At 43.2% G+C, this 23,088-nt stretch overlaps 1 protein-coding gene across 1 annotated transcript in view; it reads right to left on the bottom strand.

Moving 5' to 3' along the window:
- Window positions 1-264: 264 nt before the first annotated feature.
- The window catches only part of LHX4 (LIM homeobox 4), a 125,678-nt gene continuing 102,854 nt past the window's right edge, over window positions 265-23,088 (bottom strand). Inside the window, exons 3-6 of the mRNA XM_061630591.1 lie at window positions 11,909-12,111; window positions 8,551-8,705; window positions 5,255-5,426; window positions 265-865 (exon numbers count right to left, since the gene is read on the bottom strand). Of these exons, the coding sequence (XP_061486575.1) occupies window positions 471-865; window positions 5,255-5,426; window positions 8,551-8,705; window positions 11,909-12,111 (925 nt within the window). The 3' untranslated portion in view covers window positions 265-470. The remainder of the gene's footprint in view (window positions 866-5,254; window positions 5,427-8,550; window positions 8,706-11,908; window positions 12,112-23,088) is intronic.

Below are 23,088 nucleotides of genomic sequence, written 5' to 3'. Positions count from 1 at the left end.
GAGGCCTGGCTTTAGAAGAATTGCATTTCCATTGGTTGCCTAGAGGAAAGCAAGTGAAGGATAACGGCCATGGCACATGAATGCTGATATGGAGTTGCCAAAGGCCAAAGCTGTTTTCTCATTTCAACATGTGCTAGTGTTGCACTCAAGGAACTCATATTTACTACAGCTGGCACCCCTTAAGTCATACAAATACTATACACACCAATGTGCTCTGTTCAGAAGCAGCTCCTCCTATCTTCCCACTCTTTCAAACAGAAAGGAAATATATATATATATATATATCTTAATACCATATCTTCTTCAGCTCTACAGAAAACAAATAGTGGATTCCCATTCTAAAATAATGGAAATGTTCTTGGAATGGCACACCTGTGATCCTTGAAGTTTGATTGCTGTCCCTCCGTGAGGGCTTTGTCAGTATGCTTTCAAGCCAAAAGAGCAAGTGGGAATATGGCAAAACGAGACTTTTAAAAGGGAGGGTGTTCCATTTCATCAAGCCAAGAGGCAGGGCTTGTTGGAAAGTCTGGATAACCAACGCTGCTTCCAGTAGAAATATCAGAGGTTGGGCCTCCAGCCATAGCTCTGAGTGTCTGACTCACCCCCTGCCCTCCATGTGCTATTATCCCTAAATTATTGTCCATTGTGTAATCCAGACCATTTAGCAACGGAGTATGTGATGGAAGGGATGATATGGAAGCTGGAGACTGTGGGATTCCATAAGGGCTTCCATCCCTCAAGTCTTGGTAGGATTGTCCTGTCCCGTCCATCGAGAAAGTACCATTCAGTAGCTGTCCACCAGCCACCTCGCCAGCATTGCTATAAATTCTATTGTTGTGGCCAAGCTCTGTGAGGATTTGGTCTTCTGAAAACAAAGCAAAGAAAACAGCATTTTAAGTGCACCAGTAGTAAGGATCACATCACACATTTGCCATGGAAAAAAGGATGTAGGTTATGTATCTAGTGTGGCCCGATCAAGACAGTCAAATGCCCTTAAATCCATTGAAATCAATGGATTTAAGCTAGCCTTGTATTTATCTGGCAGCTACAGGTGCAGAGAATTGTATACAGGCAAGTGAGTGGTCTGGCAGAGGAGAGACTGAGCACTCCACCCCTCCTCTGGGTCCAATGTAGAAACCCAAGTAGGCTATCAGAGTAGGAAAAACCCTTCCTCCCCCAGCACAGATATGCATCAAGCTTCCACAGCATGGACAGAACTCTCAGCCAGGACTAGCAGATTAGTAGAAGTTGCTACAGTAACCTTTATGGTCTTATTTGCCAGACTTATTTAAGCACACTTCTGCAGGATTATGGTTTAAATTTCTTTTCCATCACCGGAACAAAGACTGAGAACCCACTATAAATACCATTAGACCAGCCTGTAGACGTACATGAATGCATTTACTTTTCTTCTTTGGGGCACTCGTGAAGTTCTAGCTGACTTTAAAGACTGAGATGTCTCATACCTATTCCAGTGCACAATTCTGGAAAAGACCGACCAAAGCAATGGAGATGATGGAAGACTTTCATTTCAATTTCATTTTAAAACATTTTATAAATGCTCTGACAAGCAGTAATTTTGAATTCTCAGGGATATTTACATTATGAAATGTATTAGTGTCACAGAAAGGTCCACACTGACATCTAATGCCAAAGTGTACCCCAAAAAACCTATTGTGCTTATATGGGAAATACTCGTTCATAAATTGACATTATTTTGACTTATTTTTAAAACTACCCTTTCTTTCTCAAATCCAATTATTATTTAAATACTTAGCTAATCTCTCATAAACTTATATCTGGCCACTTGCCAATTCAGCACATATCCTTGTGTATTTAAGGGCATTAGGCAGCCCGGCTTGAAGTGCTTAAATCCAATTCATTTCCATGGCAGACTTAATCATAGGCTAACCCCCCTCCCCCAATGGTCATCAGTGGCACTTACAACCGTGGCTGGGCAGTGGCCCTTTGTGCTTGTTGTTAAGGCGCTCTCGCTACATTTGTGTCAGCTTCAATTAAACAGCCCCATTTTGTAGTCGCTCTGTTTTCATGAGCTCCTACACACCACGTGAAACATACACACAGAACAGCACACAAAACTTTCACTGGAATCTTAACATTTCACAAGGAGACTTTGATTCACACAATAGGATTGCACCTTCTTCTACGTAAGAACACAAGAAGAGCCTGCGGGATCAGGCCGGTGGCCCATCTAGTCCAACATCCTGTTCTTAACAGTGTCCAACCAGGTGCCCATGGGAATCCCATGAGCAGGACCCGAGTGCAAGAGTGGTTTCCAGCGATTGGCATTCAGAAGCAAACTGCCTTCAACTACTCCCCTCCCCATGCATTTCCATACACCCATATCTGTTCCGAAGGATCCCTCAACCCTATAAAGACAACAACGTTTATATTGAGTTGCATACTGCCAGCCAGACCTGTCTCGGTCTACTCTGATACAAGTCCTATTACTCCCAGGTAACTGGGTATAGGATTTCAGAATTCCTGCAACCAGGCCAGATTCAAGGTTTATTTATTATTTATTAAATTTATATCCCACTTTTCCTCCCAGAAGGAGCCCAGGGCGGTTCTTGTATTGATATACAAAGCCCTGAACAACTTGGGTCCAGCATACCTTATAGACCGCCTGAGCCCATACATCACAGCTCTGTCACTGAGATCATCTGGAGGAGTGCTGTTAGTTGTCTCCCATGTTACGAAGGCCCAACTGGCCTTAACCAGAGGTTGGGCATTTAGCACGGCTCATGCTGTGGAATACTCTTACAGCATTTGGCAAGCATCCTTACTTTTGACTTTCAGGCATCTTGAAAATCTTTTTATGCTAGCAGGTCTTTGCAGCTGTTTAATTTTTATTTTTTTATTAGCCGGTCCCTTTAATTATTATCTATATTGTTTTATCATTGTATGCTATCTTGATATTTTATGATACGGTAGTATAGAAATACTTTTATAAATAAATATAAATATGTGTTAATGGGTGGTTTTGTCCAGCTCTGCTTTTTTCCACTTGCTGTTATTGGTTAACTTCTTGTTACTGATTATTATTTTAATTATTTTTATGGAACCTACTTCCATAAGAAATTCCTTAAATAAATAAATGGGGGTTAGATATTAATGCTGATAATTAAGGGTACACTTCTAAACTGACTCACCTAGTCCACCTCAGGGCCCTACAAACACAAAAGTGGGCTTCTAAAGAGACTGGGCCTGCAATTTCCCTCACAGATCCAATAGTTTGGGGCTGTATGGGCCCTTTCAGGAAGGTTAAGATTTCCCTGTGCAGTTTTTGCAGGGAAGCATTAATTTAGTTCCTCCACCACCACAATCTCACCACCCAAAATATGATTGGCAGGATTTTAAAGTTTATGAAAGAACTGTGTGGGCACTGCTATGGACTAGACCAATTCAATAATTTATTTTACTTATTTAAGGCCATTTCTAAACAGTTCAACATTAACAAAAACTCTAAGCAGTGTATAAGAAAACTGGAGATGTATAATACATGTACAATGGAAATGCCAGTGGAATTTAGCTTATGATTAGGATGGAAATTCCTATTAATTCCTGTACAACTGAGTATGTATTCTTAAGAGAGGAGAGCAAGGGTATTTTCCCAACCTATTTTGGCTAGTAGTTTTGAATCATATTAAGGACACCAGTGCTTTAAATGGGGGAAGAATCCTCATGAAAAGCCATGAGAAGTACTCTCTCATCTAGTCATGGGATGTCAGCACAGAAATGTTTGGGGTGGGAAGATCAGATGCCATCCATCCAATTCTGCAAGCCACACAGAGGTCCGAGCTGGGTCTATATTAGTCAACCCTGCCCATCTGTGTTGAAGCAAGGGATAGTAACAATGCCACAGGGTTCTCCTAGAGTGCCTCACACCTACTTTGCTGTGGACTTTCTGGTTTCTTAGTGAAGCATTCAACACAAAAGCACGATGACAGGAAGTGTCCAAGTCATCAGTTGACTGCCTCAGGGGCCATCATTCTCTGAGGGTGGATCTTTATATAGCCAAAGTGGCTCCACCCATGCACTAGAAGAGAGGTACAGAAGTAAATAAATAATGGGAAGGAGATCCCCAAAACAGCCCAGTGAGGACTGAGCATGCTCAGTGGCCACAAAATGCTGGCTAACTGTTGAGAGAAAATATGGAATATAGGGTGGGGGGGGGTAAAGTGTCCTGGAACAGGTTGGAACCTTATAAATAACACTACAGATTTTGCAGGTCCCACTCTCTTCTCTATCTCTTAACTCCCACCAATAATGCTCTCTGGTGACTGGATTTCATTTCTGTTTGATTCTAAAAATTTGGTGATGGTATCAAAAGCTCCAAGATCACTCAACTGGAATTATAGTGCCTATGGGATGATTTATCCAGCCACTCTCCATTCAGCCATGTACTATGCACATAGCAAACTGGTTGTCTGAACAATTTTGTTATGAAAACCAACTGCAATTTTGAATTCCACCAAAAACCGTCATTATGATAAACAGTTCAAAGGAGCGATTTGCTGTTTGACCAGGGCAGGCTATACACAGTGGGACATGAAATCAAAACGTTTCATTTCCTGTCCCTCCACTGCATGTAGAATGTGCCATTTGACCTGGAGCATATGCCTAGATATGCATACAATAGTCTTACCCACCCAGTCTACCCATCCATCCGTTTTGGTGGCTCATGTTCAAGACATTCTACATCCAAAGGGAGACATATGCACCGTCCCAAGCCTTACTCCTGGATGCCACTGCTTTTATACCCAACGGACTAGAGGAGCTGTGTGAACACATTACCATAGACTAGGACAAAGATGGAGAACCTCAGGACTGGGGGCTGAATGCAGCCTCCCTCTCCATGCCACACCCCTCACTGGTCCTGCTCTGCCCCCTCCTCGAGTACTTTTGTCCGGGTTGAATGTCTCTGTGAACAGAGATAATGCCTCTTAGTTGCCTGCGTGTAGAAACCCTCTGACCACTTTTTTGGCTCCTGCCCTGCCCAACACTGGCATGTGGCTCCCAGATCTCCCATGAGGACATGTGGCCTTCAGTCCTGAGCTGGAGAACCCTTTTCAATCTAAGCCAACTCCAGGCACAAATTTATGAGCCCCAGGCCCTGGGATTTTAGTCTGTCTCAGAGCAAGTGTCCACCCTTCTGTGAAGAAGGTGGGAGGCCTAACCTTGGATGACAGCCCTAATCCTTCCCCCAGTCTCTGCTCTCTGCCATGCCTACCTCTGAAGCTCAGCTCACTATCACTAACCCCACAGTCCTCTGCAGAGCTCTCTTTGTCATGTTTACTGCCTGCTCGGTTCCTCTTCACACTCTTGTAGAACTGGCCCCAGCGGTGCCGCCCAGCATCTTTCTTCAGACGTTTCTCTTTGGCCCTTCTGTTTTGAAACCAGACCTGGAACCATAGAGCAGAAAGAAAAAAACAAGGGTTGGTGGGAGTGCAGCTTGAGGGACTCTTCAAAACAGAATCAGAGAACTCTATTGTGCTCTAGTGGACAGAGAGCAGTCATTTGACCTCTATCTGAATTCAAGCCCTACTTATTTCTACTTATTTTTTTATCCTGCTCTTCAGCCAAAACAGGCTCCCGGAGTAGCATACAGATCACTACAAAAAGACATAATAAATAATATAAAATAAAATTTTATTTATGAGTTGCCTATCTGGCCGAATTAACGGTCACTCTAGGCGACATACACTGACATAATAAAATACAATATAAAACCAAAACCACATTCAATAATTAAGCTAAGCAATATTAAAAGCTAACCCATCCCAGAAATCCCATAGGCCTGCCTGAACAGCCAGGTCTTATCAGGGAGGGGGCATGATGAAGATCGAAAGGAAGGGAATTCCAGAGGGTGGGGGCCATAATCGAAAATGCCCTCTCTCTGGTCCGCACCAGCCTAGCTGTTTTAACTGGTGGGACCGAGAGAAGGTCTTGTGTGGCTGATCTTGTCGGGCGGCATAATTGGTGATGCTGGAGGCGCTCCTTTAGATAAACTAGGCCGAAACCGTATAGGGCTTTAAAGGTCAACACCAACACCTTGAATTGGGCCCGGTAGACAACTGGTAACCAGTGTAGATCTACTAAAAAGACAGCCCCTGCCCTCAGGCTTATAATCTAAAAAGGCATGCAACAAAACAAAAACGGACTGGGAGGGAAGAGGAAATAAACGGAGACACAAGTTCTTAGTTGCAAGTTCTTCTAATGACCAAATGGGGTGAAAAAGGTCAGCAGAGGAGACGCCAACAGTTGACTGATCTCTCAACTGCACCAACAGTGTGGCCCTGCATCCCTTTCCAGCTGCAGCATCCCTTCTCCGATGTAATGGCTGCTGACAGATGGTGGAGGGTGAAGCCTGGCTTCGCAGAGCTAGTGGTGGCCATGCATCTCTTCTCTTTCCTCCTCTGTTACAGTCTTGAAAGTTATGGCTTTCAGTGAGACACTAGTTCTCAGCATCAATTACTCCGTTTATATAGTGGGGATAATAGCAGCTTCCCAATAGAAATTATTAATGGAATTGCAGCAACCAGAAAAATCTTTAGCCCAAAGCAGATTAACATACCAACCAATCATCCATCAAAACTGAACCCAGTGATCAACAGTGCAGTGTGTCACAAGCAGAAGAAGCTCCTAGTTTCCTGAAGAGGAGCTCCATGAACAACAAACCTTGCACACACTCAGCTGATCTGATTATGATTTTTTTTCCCTTGGGGAAAGTGAGAACTACACCAGAGCACAAGCTAGGAGAAAAGCCAAGGAGCTGCTTTTGACTCATCCCTAAAGATCCATGAGGGTTTATTATTGTGTCTAACCATCCGAGGATTCGCCTAACTCCAAGGAAGCTGTCTCGGTTTTAAACCGGTGTCTGGCGTCAGTGGTGGACTGGATGAGGGCGAACAAATTGAGGCTTAATCCAGACAAGACAGAGGTGCTCCTGGTCAGTCGTAAAGTGAATCAGGGAATAGGGATACAGCCTGTGCTGGATGGGGTTACACTCCCCCTGAAGACACAGGTTCGCAGTTTGGGTGTGCTCCTGGACTCAGCGTTAAATTTGGAGGCCCAGGTTTCTGCAGTGGCCAGGAGTGCTTTTGCACAATTAAGATTAGTGCGCCAACTGCGCCCGTTCCTTGAGCCGTCTGATCTGGCCACGGTGACACATGCCTTAGTTACATCCCGTTTAGATTACTGTAACACGCTCTACGTGGGGCTGCCTCTGAAGACTGTTTGGAAACTTCAGTTGGTACAACGTGCTGCAGCCAGAATGCTAACTGGGGCTGGTTACAGGGACCGTACTACCCCCCTGTTAAAAAATCTCCACTGGTTGCCAGTCTGTTTCCAGACACAATTCAAAGTGCTGGTGGTGACCTATAAAGCCCTATACGGCTTAGGTCCAGGCTATTTATCAGACCGTATCTCCCTGTATGAGCCTGCCCGGGCCCTGAGATCCTCAGGAGAGGCCCTTCTCTCAATACCCACATCTTCTCAAGCACGACTAGTGGGGACGCGAGATAGGGCCTTTTCGGTGGCTGCCCCTAGGCTTTGGAACTCCCTTCCTAGGGAACCAAGAATGGCCCCCTCCTTGCAGTCCTTCCATCGGCAAGCAAATACTTTTTTATTTCAACAAGCCTTTGGAACTGAAAGCTGTTAAGGACAGGACTTGAAGGGTGCTGCATTGCTATTGTCTAATTGTATTATTTTAAACTGAGTTTGAATTATTTTAACTGTATGTGTGAATGGTTTTAATACTGTAAATAGTTTAATTCAATTTTAATCTAGACTTTTGTATGTTTTTAATTATATGTGTGCTTTTATCTGGAAGCCGCCGTGAGTTCCAGTTTTCGAAAAAGGGCGGAGTAAAAATAATGGTAATAAATAAATAAAATAAATAAATAAAATATAATTAATTCTATATCCAAAGTATCAAAAGCTAACTCTACTTATCTTGGAACTGGTTCTGCTATCTGGGGATCACTAACAGTGATCAAATGAAAAATAGAGGATTATTAGAAGGTACAGAATTATGCAGAAGAGGGAATTTGGACCTGCTTGCTCAACAAGCTGCACCTGCTGAAATTCCTTCTTCTACAATACATCTTTTTAAAAGTGCTAAACTTCTATCCATCTTGTCATCCAGTTCCTCTATCTGAGGTCCATAGCTGCCTCTAGATGTGCTCCATCAACCCCACAAAGTGCAGGTTCATGGGATTTTAACCCATAAGCAAGAGGGCTTCTGTTGCTTCCTGTGTGGGATCCTTCTCCAGCATGAGCTCAGCTAGTGCCATCTGGCAAAGGCAGGGAGGTGGAATCTGTTCTCTGTGAGATCAAGACATTTTCACATGAAGATGCTTGAGCACTTCCTCTGAAGGCTTTTGTTTTGCCTTGTTGTGTGTGTGTGTGTGTGTATGTATATATAGTATCTTACATTGAACAGATTTCAGAAAAACAAGTAATTAATTCTGTAGCTCAATCAATCATTTAGTTGGAGACAGAGTCAGAATTGTGCCATTGGCTCACCTGTACAACCCGCATGTCCAATCCAGTCTCAGAAGACAGCTGTTCCCGCACATGCCTGGCTGGTTTGGGGGAGTTTTTATAGGCATTTTTTAACGTTTCCAACTGTTTGGCTGTGATAGTGGTTCGAGGCCTCTTAGCTCCAGCTTCTGAATCATCTGTAATAGAACAGTCTCCTTTTATTTTGGAACATGATTCATGAAATGGAACCTAACACGGAACGTAGGTACATACTGTGCTGTTCTGAAAGTGAACGCTGCCTCAAGGCTGAGAACAAGGCAGAACTAACAACAGCGTGAGCGCAGAGTAAGGGGCAGTGGTCTTTATGTCCACACTTATAGGGCATTTGCATCATTTCCTCTTAGGAAGGCAAATGTAATTATTCTAAAACTCATAGCCACCTGCACTGTGGCTACTATTCAGTAGTAATTTAGAGACAGTTCACACATTTGCTTGCACAGCTTGCAGAAGCACAAATGCACACACCTTGTGTTCTTGTATCAAGAAAAAAAGCAGGATATGAATGCCTTGTGCTTTTGATTAAGTTACATTTCAAGTGGGAATCCTGGTTCTCACTATCGGCCAAATCTACCAGTCCCTCTTAAAACAACAGCACATGTCACTCCTTGCAATTAAAACAAAGGTATAATCTGACTCCAAATATGATTCAGGTTCAGATAATTACCAACATATTGTTAGTGTACTGTTACTGAAAGCAACAACAGTTCCCATCATCAGATCAGCAATAAAAAGACTAGTGTAAGTACATTCTATGGTTGAAGTTGTCAGTCTGAAATGAATACAATGCGCATGTTTATTTTTCTGAATTCTTACAATGGGTCACAGTTTAGCAACCATTCTAACAATACCAGTTTATTTCCTTGCAGGCCAGAGTGCATAAATCTGAAGAAGCACAATTGCCAAAGTCACAGATTCAAGTCCTCCATCAGTTCCCACCTATTTTGCTAACAAAATGTCTTGCTCTAGGCTAGGGGCATAGCAATCTCCTTTCTCCTTGTATACTGACAGTCAAGTCTGGCCTGTGCCTTGGAATTCCTTGTCTTTTTCTTTGCAGCTCCACAGGTTGCAAAACTTTATGACACTGAAGCCATCAATAGCACTGAGTCAATAATAGAAATTGAGCAATATTCAATCCATGATCTCCTAGTTCTGCCTCCTGCACCAATCCCCTTAGCACAAATAGGCATTGCATCACCCTAGCCAAATTGATTAGGTCAAAATAGAGTCCTTAATTAATGAGAAGTCAGGGCTTGTCAACATGAAATCCATTAAAGACCAGTTCAGTTTTAATTTCAGTCAGGCACTGTTTGGCAGTCTCTGTGGATTCATTAGCATTTGGTGATCTATAGCCTCTTTCTGTCTCACTTTCCTCAACCCACCCCCAATTCTGGGTTTTTCACCTACAGTAAATATTGGCATTTTAGACCTCAGGATGAAAAATGAGAGACTCTCTGGGTTAAGGGCCAGATTAAGCTGATGTGCAAGATGCAACTCTGTTGCCTCTAGTACAGCTGAGCATGGGGTTGCTTTTGGCTCTTGGTGTTCCTTCATGCACAGCATCTTAAAACTGAAGACAGATGGTATGTATCTCCATTGTTCATCAGTCATCCCCCGAGGATGTACGGATTCTCGAGAAACATTCAGGGGGGGGGGAGATTTGGCCCCATACCAGGAGTTTGCAGGAGGAGTTGAGCAATATGATGCTCTGGACCTACCTCCCTTCACTTCCAAATGCCCTGGTACAGTCATTTTACCAAAGCATGAAAAATGGGGATGGTGGTCTTGGAGTGGTGGGGGTGGTGTTGGGCAAAGAAAGTCAGGCTGGGGGGAGGAGCCGACATCATGAGAGAAAACAGTGAGTTGGAAGAGATAGGTGGGGATCATAAACAAACCCATCATTGAGGATGGCAGGGCAGAACCAAGCCCTTGTTCTGCCTAGTGAAAAGGACTGGCCCTGGATACCTTCTTCTCCTTTCCCTGCACCTGTGTTTTTCTAGGTGACAGTGACCATTCCAGTGGGATGTATGTTCACTCAAGAGATAATAAGCCCATCTCATTTATTCCTCACTTTATAATGCTTTCTACAATCAATTTTTTTTAAATCTATTTTGCGTGCAGATGTTTTAGGACAAAAAGGGGGTAAGAAGGCATATTAAAAAATAAGCTACATATGACAGAATCCAAAGCACTAAAATGGTTTGTCAGGTTCATTGTGGATCCAGGCCTTGGCAAGATAAGTGCCAACCAGTTGCATGAAATATCTGGCTGGTTAAACCAAAGTTGGGACTGAGAGGGGCTCAGCACAGGGGTCACAACCAGGAGGATCAGACAGTAAGACAGCAAATCCAGACGATGGGATGAATGAAGACAGTGCTGTGCAGAAGCCCTGGATTGCAGCTAGAGCGGAGCAGGGGAGGAACAACAATAGACAAGATGCAGGAGGAGATTAATCGAGATACATGGAATCTGAAGCAGAGAGAAGAGGAAGAAAAGGACAGGGTTTCACTAGCCCTTAGAGTTCGAGTAGGGCAGGTACACCATTCAAAGTGGATTGAAAGATATAAATGCTGCCAGGATTTAATCTGGTTTCCAGGTTTAGTTGTCACCTGACAGTGCCCTTGCTGCCTCATAACTCTGTTCATCCAAGGTATTCCTCCTTTCCTGAAACATAAAAATGTCCCCAGGAAACAAAACCAGGTTTTGTGCATGTTTTGCCTTCAGGTCCTTGCACAGCAGAAGTAGCCTGCTTACGACACACATGCCACAACATCAAGTGACAGAAGACAGCTGGGAGTTTGGCATGCCTGGAGAGAAGCAGCAGGAGAGCCTACAGCTTGGTCATGGCACTCCCATCTGTCTCTCCAATGCTGCGCTACTCCCTGTTCCCCAGCTCAGGCAAGCCAGCCCAAGGCAGAAAGGTCTGTGTGCCCTGGAGTGGCAAAGGCGTTTTCTTTCAACTTCATTTGTGACACACTTACTAAGAAGGCTGGCCAGCACTGATGTGCAGTGTATGCAATTGTATGCCAACCGCAGAATCAACCATCCCTGAATGGGTTGAATTACAATCAGATTCCCAGTGGGTCTCATTCCTGCCTTGCAAAAAAGGTCCAAATGTCAGTTGCCCACAAACAGGTTTCCTAGCCTGCCAGCTCACACATCCTAAGTTAACCTGAGAGAGACAGAGCCAATTCATGTCTGATTCACAAAAGCTCTCCTGTCTAGTTGTCCAGAGGCAATTCTCTCTTGCCACAGGGAAATGGCTATTTACAAACCTGAAGACCTTAATCGACAAGCCTTTTTGTTTTGCAGGCAGGGGCTGATCTATTTGCTGGGCACTTACCATTCTGCTTGGCTGTCTCGTAGTCTTCCTTGCACACCAGGCGCCCGTCTTCCATGAGGTAGAACTCGTCACCTGTGGCCAGTTGGCGGTTGCAGATAATACAGGCAAAGCAATGCAGGTGATAGACAAAGTCTTGGGCTTTCCTGACCACTTGCGTGGGTGGGATTCCCTGCTGGCACGCTGTGCATTTTGTTCCAAAACGCCTGCAAAAGAGAAGGAGAAGAGGCTGTGCCTACAACCAAAGTGGTCTATATGGGGGGGGGGAGCACAGAAAGTGGAACTGGACACAGATTTCAGCCAAAAGCAATCATCTGCTTGTTATGTCTCTGAGAATTAGCTTAAAGTGTCTGAGCAATGCCTGCCAAAACCTCAGAAGCCAAAGACATTCCTAAATAAGCTTTTCAGAGGTGAAAGGTGGGGCTTCAGTGTCTTGTATAGATATTTGATCCTTCCAGTGACTAGCATGATTAGAATAAATGATGTAAATAAAAGAAACTTCAGATCTGCACAATGTATGCAGCTTTTCTTGGTAGTGCAGAATATGGGTTCCCTGGGCACCATTTTTTATTTTTAAGGGTGGAATACACACAGCTCTGTCTGCAATAGAAAGCCAGTGTGGAGTGCATCACCCTTCTGAGCAAGGAAAGCCAACAGATCCTCTGCAGAAGACAAGCACTCAAAACAGAGAAAAGGATCTGGAGGAAGGGGCAGAGTTTAAAGCAGCCATCGACCCAATTATGCATGACATTTCACACAGCAGGGCTTTATCTTCTTCATTGCAGAGAGACTGGCCTAATGGATCTGAGGAAGGTTTGGTTTTAATGGTCCTTTTAACTACAGCCTATGTAGGCTGTTCAGTTGCCCCCACAAGGACAATGCATATTTCATCCACACTAAATTAATTCTGGCCATTGCTAGGTCGATGAATAGAAAATTAATGTAAAATGATGGGATCTCACATGCTGCAACAACATTAGGCACCACACACCTGCTGGGTAGGTATCCCTATGAATGTGAGGAAGTGAGCATGTCCCAGAGTATGTATGGTTCTTCAGGCATGTGGGTGCCAAAAGTCATAGTCTATTAGACATGGTTAAAGACTGTACTATGCATCAGTACTCTACGAGTACTCTACGAGCTAGAGGGAGCCCCAGCTGACAAAGCATCAAGGCGAGTTAAGCAGCAGAGCGAGTTCGGCAGCAGGGCGAGGAGGCCAGGGCCCCCCACTCTGCCCGTCTGTTCCCTGACCTCAACTAAACCGCAGTCTCCAACCCATTGACGTAATAAACCTTAAACAAAACTATGCAGGTAAGAAGCCAGCAGGGGTGTGGGGGCTTTCCAGTGTTTTGCACTGCCTGCAGCATGTACGACTATCTGCCTGTTGGACAGAAGTCGTGGGTGTGCTCTCGGTGCAATGAGCTCCTGGCTCTCCGGGAACGACTTCATTTCCTTGAGGCCAAGGTGGCGGACCTGGAAAAGCTGAGAGAGGCAGAGAGGTGTGTGGAGGAGGCCTTCAGGGACGTTATAGCTGTGTCCCACTCCAACGATGATAGCTCTCCTGCTATCATGGAGAACGATGGTCTCGGGGAAGGAGAGCATCCAGCTGAGGAAGAGGTAAACGATCCCTTAGAAGGGACCCATTCCTTGGGAGATGAGCAGCTATCCTCTCGTGCAGAGGATATATCTCCAGGGGGTGGAGGGATCCTTGTAGTGGGTGATTCAATCATTAGGAACATAGACAGTGGGGTGTGTGATGGGCGTGTAGACCGCAAGGTGTTTTGCCTGCCTGGTGCGAAGGTTGTGGATATCGCCCGTCGTTTAGATAGTTTGGTAGACAGTGCTGGGAAGGAGTCAGTGGTCGTGGTGCACGTTGGCACCAACGACATGGGGAAATGCAGCCGTGAGGTCCTGGAAGCAAAATTTAGGTTGCTAGGTAGGATGCTGAAAGCCAGGACCTCCAAGGTGGCTTTCTCTGAAATGCTACCGGTTCCACGCGCAGGACCAACCAGACAGGCCCAGCTTCGCAGTCTCAATGCGTGGATGAGACGATGGTGTCGGGTGGAAGGGTTTGGATTTGTTAGGCACTGGGGAACATTTTGGGACAAGCCGGGCCTGTACAAAAGGGACGGGCTCCACTTGAACCAGAATGGAACCAGACTGCTGGCACTTAAAATTAAAAAGGTAGCAGAGCAGCTTTTAAACTGACTGAGGGGGAAAACCCGACAGGAGCTGAGAAAGGTCCGGTTTGGAATAAACCTCCCCCCTGGGATAAAAACCAAAGAAATGATGAAATTTTAAAAGGGGTAGGCCTAGAAGTAGGCATTGTGAGAGCAGGGGCACAGGATATAAATTCAGAAGAGCAAAATTACCACAGGCCTAACCACAAGTGCCAAAGACACTTGAAGAGAGACACTGCTTACAAGTGCCTGTACACTAATGCTAGGAGCCTCCGAACCAAGATGGGAGAACTGGAGTGCTTGGTCTTAGAGAAGAGCATTGATATAGTGAGCATAACCGAGACCTGGTGGAATGGAGAAAACCAGTGGGATACGGTTATCCCTGGATATAAACTATATCGGAAGGACAGGGAAGGACGTATTGGTGGCGGAGTCGCTCTATACGTGAAAGAAGGCATTGAATCCAGCAAGCTCGAAACCCCAAAAGAGGCAGACTCCTCCACAGAATCGTTGTGGGTGGTGATACCGTGCCCCAGGAGGGACTTAATACTGGGAACGATCTATCGTCCCCCTGATCAAAATGCTCAGGGAGACCTTGAGATGAGATATGAAATTGAGGAAGCATCCAAACTAGGAAATGTGGTAGTAATGGGTGACTTCAACTACCCGGACATAGACTGGCTGCATATGTGTTCCAGTCATGACAAAGAAGCAAAGTTTCTAGATATTCTAAATGACTATTCCCTAGATCAGTTGGTCATGGAACCGACCAGAGGGACGGCAACCCTGGACTTAATCCTCAGTGGGGACCGGGACCTGGTGCGAGATGTAAGTGTTGTTGAACCGATTGGGAGCAGTGACCACAGTGCTATTAAATTAAACATACATGTAACTGGCCAATTGCCAAGAAAATCCAACACGGTCACTTTTGACTTCAAAAGAGGAAACTTCACAAAAATGAGGGGATTGGTAAAAAGAAAGCTGAAAAACAAAGTCCAGAGGGTCACATCACTCGAAAATGCTTGGAAGTTGTTTAAAAACACTCTATTAGAAGCTCAACTGGAGTGCATACCGCAGATCAGAAAAGGTACCGCCAGGGCCAAGAAGATGCCAGCATGGTTAACGAGCAAAGTCAAGGAAGCTCTTAGAGGCAAAAAGTCTTCCTTCAGAATATGGAAGTCTTGTCCGAATGAAGAAAATAAAAAAGAACACAAACTCTGGCAAAAGAAATGCAAGAAGACAATAAGGGATGCTAAAAAAGAATTTGAGGAGCACATTGCTAAGAACATAAAAACCAACAACAACAAATTCTATAAATACATTCAAAGCAGGAGACCATCTAGGGAGACAATTGGACCCTTGGATGATAAGGGAGTCAAAGGTGTACTAAAGAACGATAAGGAGATTGCAGAGAAGCTAAATGAATTCTTTGCATCTGTCTTCACAGTGGAAGATATAGGGCAGATCCCTGAACCTGAACTAACATTTGCAGGAAGGGATTCTGAGGAACTAAGACAAATAGTGGTAACGAGAGACGAAGTTCTAAGCTTAATGGACAATATAAAAACTGACAAATCACCGGGCCCGGATGGCATCCACCCGAGAGTTCTCAAAGAACTCAAAGGTGAAATTGCTGATCTGCTAACTAAAATATGTAACTTGTCCCTCGGGTCCTCCTCCGTGCCTGAGGACTGGAAAGTGGCAAATGTAACGCCAATCTTCAAAAAGGGATCCAGAGGGGATCCCGGAAATTACAGGCCAGTTAGCTTAACTTCTGTCCCTGGAAAACTGGTAGAAAGTATTATTAAAGCTAGATTAACCAAGCACATAGAAGAACAAGCCTTGCTGAAGCAGAGCCAGCATGGCTTCTGCAAGGGAAAGTCCTGTCTCAGTAACCTATTAGAATTCTTTGAGAGTGTCAACAAGCATATAGATAGAGGTGATCCAGTGGACATAGTGTACTTAGACTTTCAAAAAGCGTTTGACAAGGTACCTCACCAAAGGCTTCTGAGGAAGCTTAGCAGTCATGGAATAAGAGGAGAGGTCCTCTTGTGGATAAGGAATTGGTTAAGAAGCAGAAAGCAGAGAGTAGGAATAAACGGACAGTTCTCCCAATGGAGGGCTGTAGAAAGTGGAGTCCCTCAAGGATCGGTATTGGGACCTGTACTTTTCAACTTGTTCATTAATGACCTAGAATTAGGAGTGAGCAGTGAAGTGGCCAAGTTTGCTGACGACACTAAATTGTTCAGGGTTGTTAAAACAAAAAGGGATTGCGAAGAGCTCCAAAAAGACCTCTCCAAACTGAGTGAATGGGCGGAAAAATGGCAAATGCAATTCAATATAAACAAGTGTAAAATTATGCATATTGGAGCAAAAAATCTTAATTTCACATATACGCTCATGGGGTCTGAACTGGCGGTGACTGACCAGGAGAGAGACCTCGGGGTTGTAGTGGACAGTACGATGAAAATGTCGACCCAGTGTGCGGCAGCTGTGAAAAAGGCAAATTCCATGCTAGCGATAATTAGGAAAGGTATTGAAAATAAAACAGCCGATATCATAATGCCGTTGTATAAATCTATGGTGCGGCCGCATTTGGAATACTGTGTACAGTTCTGGTCGCCTCATCTCAAAAAGGATATTATAGAGTTGGAAAAGGTTCAGAAGAGGGCAACCAGAATGATCAAGGGGATGGAGCAACTCCCTTACGAGGAAAGGTTGCAGCATTTGGGGCTTTTTAGTTTAGAGAAAAGGCGGGTCAGAGGAGACATGATAGAAGTGTATAAAATTATGCATGGCATTGAGAAAGTGGATAGAGAAAAGTTCTTCTCCCTCTCTCATAATACTAGAACTCGTGGACATTCAAAGAAGCTGAATGTTGGAAGATTCAGGACAGACAAAAGGAAGTACTTCTTTACTCAGCGCATAGTTAAACTATGGAATTTGCTCCCACAAGATGCAGTAATGGCCACCAGCTTGGATGGCTTTAAAAGAAGACAAATTCATGGAGGACAGGGCTATCAATGGCTACTAGCCGTGATGGCTGTGCTCTGCCACCCTAGTCAGAGGCAGCATGCTTCTGAAAACCAGTTGCCGGAAGCCTCAGGAGGGGAGAGTGTTCTTGCACTCGGGTCCTGCTTGCGGGCTTCCCCCAGGCACCTGGTTGGCCACTGTGAGAACAGGATGCTGGACTAGATGGGCCACTGGCCTGATCCAGCAGGCTCTTCTTATGTTCTTATGTTCTTACTAGGGTTGCCAGGTTCATGGCCTGAGACTGATCCTGTATCTTTAGGAAAAGAGAAAGTCAGCCAAGTGCAGGTGTTCTTGCAACTCTACAATGGGAAAAACCACAAGGTGGAATTCTCCCTAACACCTGCACAACTTTTAAAGATACAGAAGACGTCTTGGTTGCCAGGCCCAGCCTCCAAGAGGTGTTCTGTATCTTTAAAAGTTGTGCAGGGGGAAGGGGGAATTCCACCTTGTGGTTTTTCCCATTACAGTGTTGTAAGAACACCTGCACTTGGCTTCCTCTTCTCCTAAAGATACAGGATCAGTCACAGGCCATGAACCTGGCAACCCTACTATCAGCACATAATACCTCTGCTCTGAAATCCCAACTGGTTGCCAATTTGCTACCAGGCCAAGTTCAAGGTGTGCTTTCCATGTTATGGGTGCCACATTGTACTTTTTCTGCTCTTGTAAGAAATTGATCCTTTAGTGTGGCAGTACCTACACTTTGGAACTCCCTGCCTATTGACATTAGGCAGGCGCCTTCATTGTACTCATTTTGACACCTGCTAAAAACATTTTTGTTTAGGCAAGCGTACCCAGGGATAGATGAAGGCAATGGTAAACCCCCTCTGAATACCGCTTACCATGAAAACCCTACTCATAGAGTTACCATAAGTCCAGATCGACTTGAAGGCAGACCATTTTCCACCCAGCCATATAGCAGCTAATGTTTTGTATGTGTTTTTAACTCAGATACAGATCACGACATAATATGAAATATTTATATAAACATGACTGTCAAAGATTTTTATTATTTACACAACCAATAATATTTATAGTGCAATCCTATGCACGTTTACTCAGAAGCAAGTCACAATGTATTCAATGGGGCTTACTCAGACAGGGAAGCATGCACAGGACTGCAATTCAATGATAAGGAATCATGCCACTTTAAGCTGTTTTGCAACTGTCTCATATTTGTTTTGTGTTTATTGAATTTTAAATGGCTTTATTTCTTCTTGTGAGCTGCCTTGATTTCCAGTCCTACCTCACAGGGTTGTTGGAAATATTCCATATACACACACACTGGAAATGTAAAAATGCATATACTCCATATAATAGTTTATTGTCAAACCCAGAAGGCCATTGCAGAACATTTTTTTTTAAAAAAAATAAGTATTAGTTTTCTGCCAAACAAAAGCAGAGACACCTAAATAAGCCCTGCCTAACTGCTTTTTTAAAAAAAGGATTGGAGGGAGAGAGAAAGACTTACAACACAATCCTTTTCTATGTTTATTCAAAAGTCCCATTTATTTTCAGCACAATCCTAACTACGTCTACTCAAAAGTAAATCCTACTGAATTCAATGGGGTTTGCTCCCAGAAAGATTTCATATTGGGAAGGTTTTCAAAACAAATTGTGAATAAGACAAATAAACTGCCCTCTTCAACAGTCCAGTAAAATGTAAACTTGTTTGACTCCTTAATTAGAAAAGTATAACTCTGCAGCATGTACACTTTTTAAAACTTCAAAAATTATTTGAAAGAAAAAAGTATAATATGCCATTTTTGCAAATAATTAAAAAAAACCCTGCATGTACTCTTTTATGCCTACCAAGATCCTGCTGTGATCTTCTGTTGTAGTGCAATCCTATGCATGTTTACTCAGAAGCAATTCCCAATCCTGTACAGAGAAAGTACTCTTAATGCTGCTGTAAGCTATATATTTTCTGAATTCCTGATGTGAGATAAGCAGGAAAAGGAAACTGTTCTCAGAACCTGAAATGGGGTTTAGCTATTGCTATTGTCAGTCACAACCCTGACTTCACTTATTGGCTAAAAACCTGAAAGGGCAGGGATTAGAGCAGCCAGTACTAACAGAAGTTGCGGGGGCAGGCAGCTGACATTTTGGTTTATATCTTTTGAACCAGACCACCTACAAACTTTTTTTTAATGAAAGCTAAAAGTCCAGAGATTAAGGTGACTCACCTGGAGACCCCCAAAAACCGGAGTCTCCAGGTGAAAAGTGGACACCTGGCAACCCTAATTTGGTCTTCCTTTATAGGCAGTAGCTTGGGAACAATAGAAGTGGCAGCCACACTCCCCAGTATGTGAATTCTCTTTTACCACTACCGGGCAAGAAATAAACTATCATGCAAATAACATGGTGCATCATCAGTGGGTTTAAGGGTGTTGAGCTGACCACATGGAACCACTGTTGTTGCTTCTATGGATGTAAGGGAGTAAGGTCAGAGGTAAATGAAATGCAAATAGGAAAAGAAAAACAAAAGACAGTGATGATTTCCTAAATGCAATACCATACCAACCACAAGATTCCTATGGGTACGACAGAAAACTCAGCATCCCACCACAAATCAGGGTTCCTAACCAAAACTAAAAAAAATCCTGGCAGCCAGTCAGCTAAGGTCACAGAAATCCCCATGTAGCACAACCTGACACGGGGGCTGCAGTTAATGCTTTGGCACAACTGCTTACATGAGTGAGACCCAGAGCTTGTAAAATTTACTTGTTTGAACAACTCCCATCAACCCCAGCCAGCATGGCCACTGGATTGGGCTGATGGGAGTTGTAGTTAAAAAAAGTAACTTTTCCAAGCTCTGGTGAGACCCTATTGGCACACTTCAGCTCTGAAATCCCAACTGGTTGCCAATTTGCTACCAGGCCAAGTTCAAGGTGTGCTTTCCATGTTACGGGTGCCACATAATATTTGTTCTGCTCTTGTAAGAAATCGATCTTCAGTGTGGCAATACCTACACTTTGGAACTCCCTGCCTATTGACATTAGACAGGCGCCTTCATTGTACTCTTTTCGGCACCTGCTAAAGACATTTTTATTTAAGCAAGCCTACCCAGGGATGTAGAAGGTATTATGATTTTTATCTGTTTTTAACTCATTGTTGGTTTTATCACTTTGAATGTTTTTAAATACCTGTCTTTAACTGTTTCGCCAATAATGTTATTGTTTTAATTCCTTCTGTAAACAGCTTTGAGTTTTTTTACAATAAAGCGGTATCTAAAGGTCATATATAAAATACATAAATATTTTTTCAGAGTCACTGTGGTCCTTGGGTATCTTTCCTCTTTTAGGAACAAAGGAATATTGCGTTATACTGACTCAGGCCATTGGTACTATCTAGCTCAGTACAGATGACATGGACTAGCATTGGCTGTCCAGGATTCCAGGCAATAGTCTTTTTCAGCTATTGGATTTTGGATCTTTGCATGCAAAACATGTTCCCTACACTGAGCCACAGGCCTTCCCGTTTAAAAAATACCTTTTTAAATTGTTCTTTTCATTTCACTAATGAATGCACAGCACACCTAGGGCAGATCCACACCATGCATTTAAAGCACACTCAATACACATTTGAAGCACATGAATCCCACCACAGAATAAAGAGAACTGTAATTTGTTAAGGGTGGTGGGAAACTACGCTGTCCAGGATTCTTTGGGGAAAGTCATGCATTTTAAATGTGAGCTGGATGTGCTTTAAATGTATCATGTGGATCTACTTCATGTAAATCATTTTAATTAATTTTTTAAAATGGAAATCAGCTACAAAGTGTACTGGGTTACCATGGGCTAGTCACCATCTCTCAGCCTAATCTGCCTCTCAATGTGAAAACAACAGAGGGGGATCACGACCACGCAAAGGAAGAAAGGCACACTTAAAATGTAGAGGAAAAAATAATCTACAACCATAGATTTTGTGAGAAATCAGATACTTAACGAGATATAGTATGAAGAAATATTTATATAAGCATGACTGTCAAAGATGTTTATTATTTACACAACCTGTATTACAATGCAATCTTACACATATTTAGCACTAAGCAAGTCCCAATGTATTCAGTGGGGCTTACTCAAACAAGGAAGTGTGCACAGGACTGCAACCTCAAGTGATAAGAAACTTCACTCACCCAATCAAAAATTCAGAATCATACCACTTTAAGCTGTTTTGAAACTGTTTTTATTGTTATTGGATTTTAAACAGATTTCTTTCTTCTTGTGAGCTGCCTTGGTTTCCAGTCGGCAACCCTACCTCACAGGGTTGTTGGAAAGACTCATACATACACATACAGGAGGTGTAAAAATACATACACCCCATATAATAGTTTCTTGTCAAAACCAGTTGGTCATTGCAGAATTATTTTTTAAAAAGATCCATATTAGTTTCCTACCAACTAAAAATAGTGAAACCTAAGTAAAAATAAAAATAGGGTTAGAGGGGGAAAGATTTACAACACAATCCATTGCTATGTTAACTCATATATTACTTTTTACTGCCCTGTCTGTCCAAATATGATTGCAAGTAATATTTGACATGTCAACAGCCTAAAAAAAGTGGGGAATATTTAAAAAAATTGCAGAACATTTTCTTTAAAAAAATAAGTATTAGTTTCCTGCCAAATAAAAGCAGTAACACCTAAATAAGCCCTGCCTGCTTTAAAAAAAAGGATTGGAGGGAGAAAGACAATACAATCCTTTTCTATGTTCATTCAAAAGTCCCATTGATTTACAGCACAATCCAAACCATGTTTACTCAAAAGTAAGTCTTATTGAATTCAATGGGGCTTACTCCCAGCTTTGTGGGATTATCATTGCAGCTTTACTCCTAGAAAAGTGGGTATAGGATTAAAGCTTCATACTGGGAAGTTTTTCAAAATAGGCTATGGATTGCAGAAATAAATTGCTGTCTTCAACAGCCCAGGAAAATTTAAACTTGTTTGATTCCTTAGACAAGCAGGAAAAAGCAACTATTTTCAGGACTTGCAATGGGTTCTAGCTATTTCCTGGAGATTCCTAGTCAATCACAATCCTGACTTCACGTATTGGCTAAAAGCATGGAAGGGCGGGGATTAGAGAAGTCAGCTACTTGCTCATTTAACAGAGGTTGCGGGGGGGGCTGACATTTTGGTGTATATCTCTTGAACCAGGACCACCAAGGGATTTAGCTTTCATTAAAAAGAATTAAGAGTCCAGAAACCTGGGAATTCCCCCCAAAACCAGAATATCTGAGTGAAAACAAGAGACCTGGCAACCCTACTACTAATCAATTTTATTGGCTGATTGTGAGCGCTGGCGTTATCAGAAAAGGAGAAAAAAATCTGTATTCACTTTCTCCACACTATGAACAGTTTCATACAACTTTGGCATGCCTCCCCCCTTAGCTTCCTGGGGGAGGACATTCCATATACAGGGTGCCACCATTGAGAAGGCCTTGTTCTCTGTCCTGACCTCAAATGGCAGGGGAGGCCAGAGGAGGGCCTCCAATGTCAAAGAACAGGCTTATCTTGTACAAGAAGGCAAGCCATTTACATACCCAGGTCATCCCAAGCCATTAATGATGCTGGATGGTTTATTTTCAGTCCCTGTCCTAATGATCTGAGTGTGGAGTTTGTGTTTTTCACAACTGCTGTTTTGTTGAGCTTATTCTACCCTAAGATTTCTTTCCTGCTTAGTCAGGGCCAGTGCAGATTCCATCAGTGTAACTGTGAAGCCAGGGCTTTTTGTCCCAAAGTGCATCATTCACTTTACACTTACTTAAACCAAACCTCATTTGCCTTTTTGTTGCTCATTTTGGTAATGAATGCTTGAGTAAGCAAAAGAGGGGTAGAAATTCCCAGGCTGTGGTGTCTACACATAGATATTAAAAACACACAATTGAACTGCTATGACAATTCACAGTTTATTACTAAGATTCATTGCAAAAACTGTTACGTTTCCAACACAAACTCTTGTCCTGCAAGGA

This window comes from Rhineura floridana, chromosome 6 (assembly GCF_030035675.1).
Source record: "Rhineura floridana isolate rRhiFlo1 chromosome 6, rRhiFlo1.hap2, whole genome shotgun sequence".
Taxonomy (NCBI): domain Eukaryota; kingdom Metazoa; phylum Chordata; class Lepidosauria; order Squamata; family Rhineuridae; genus Rhineura; species Rhineura floridana.
This window is presented reverse-complemented; position numbering and strand designations above follow the sequence as displayed.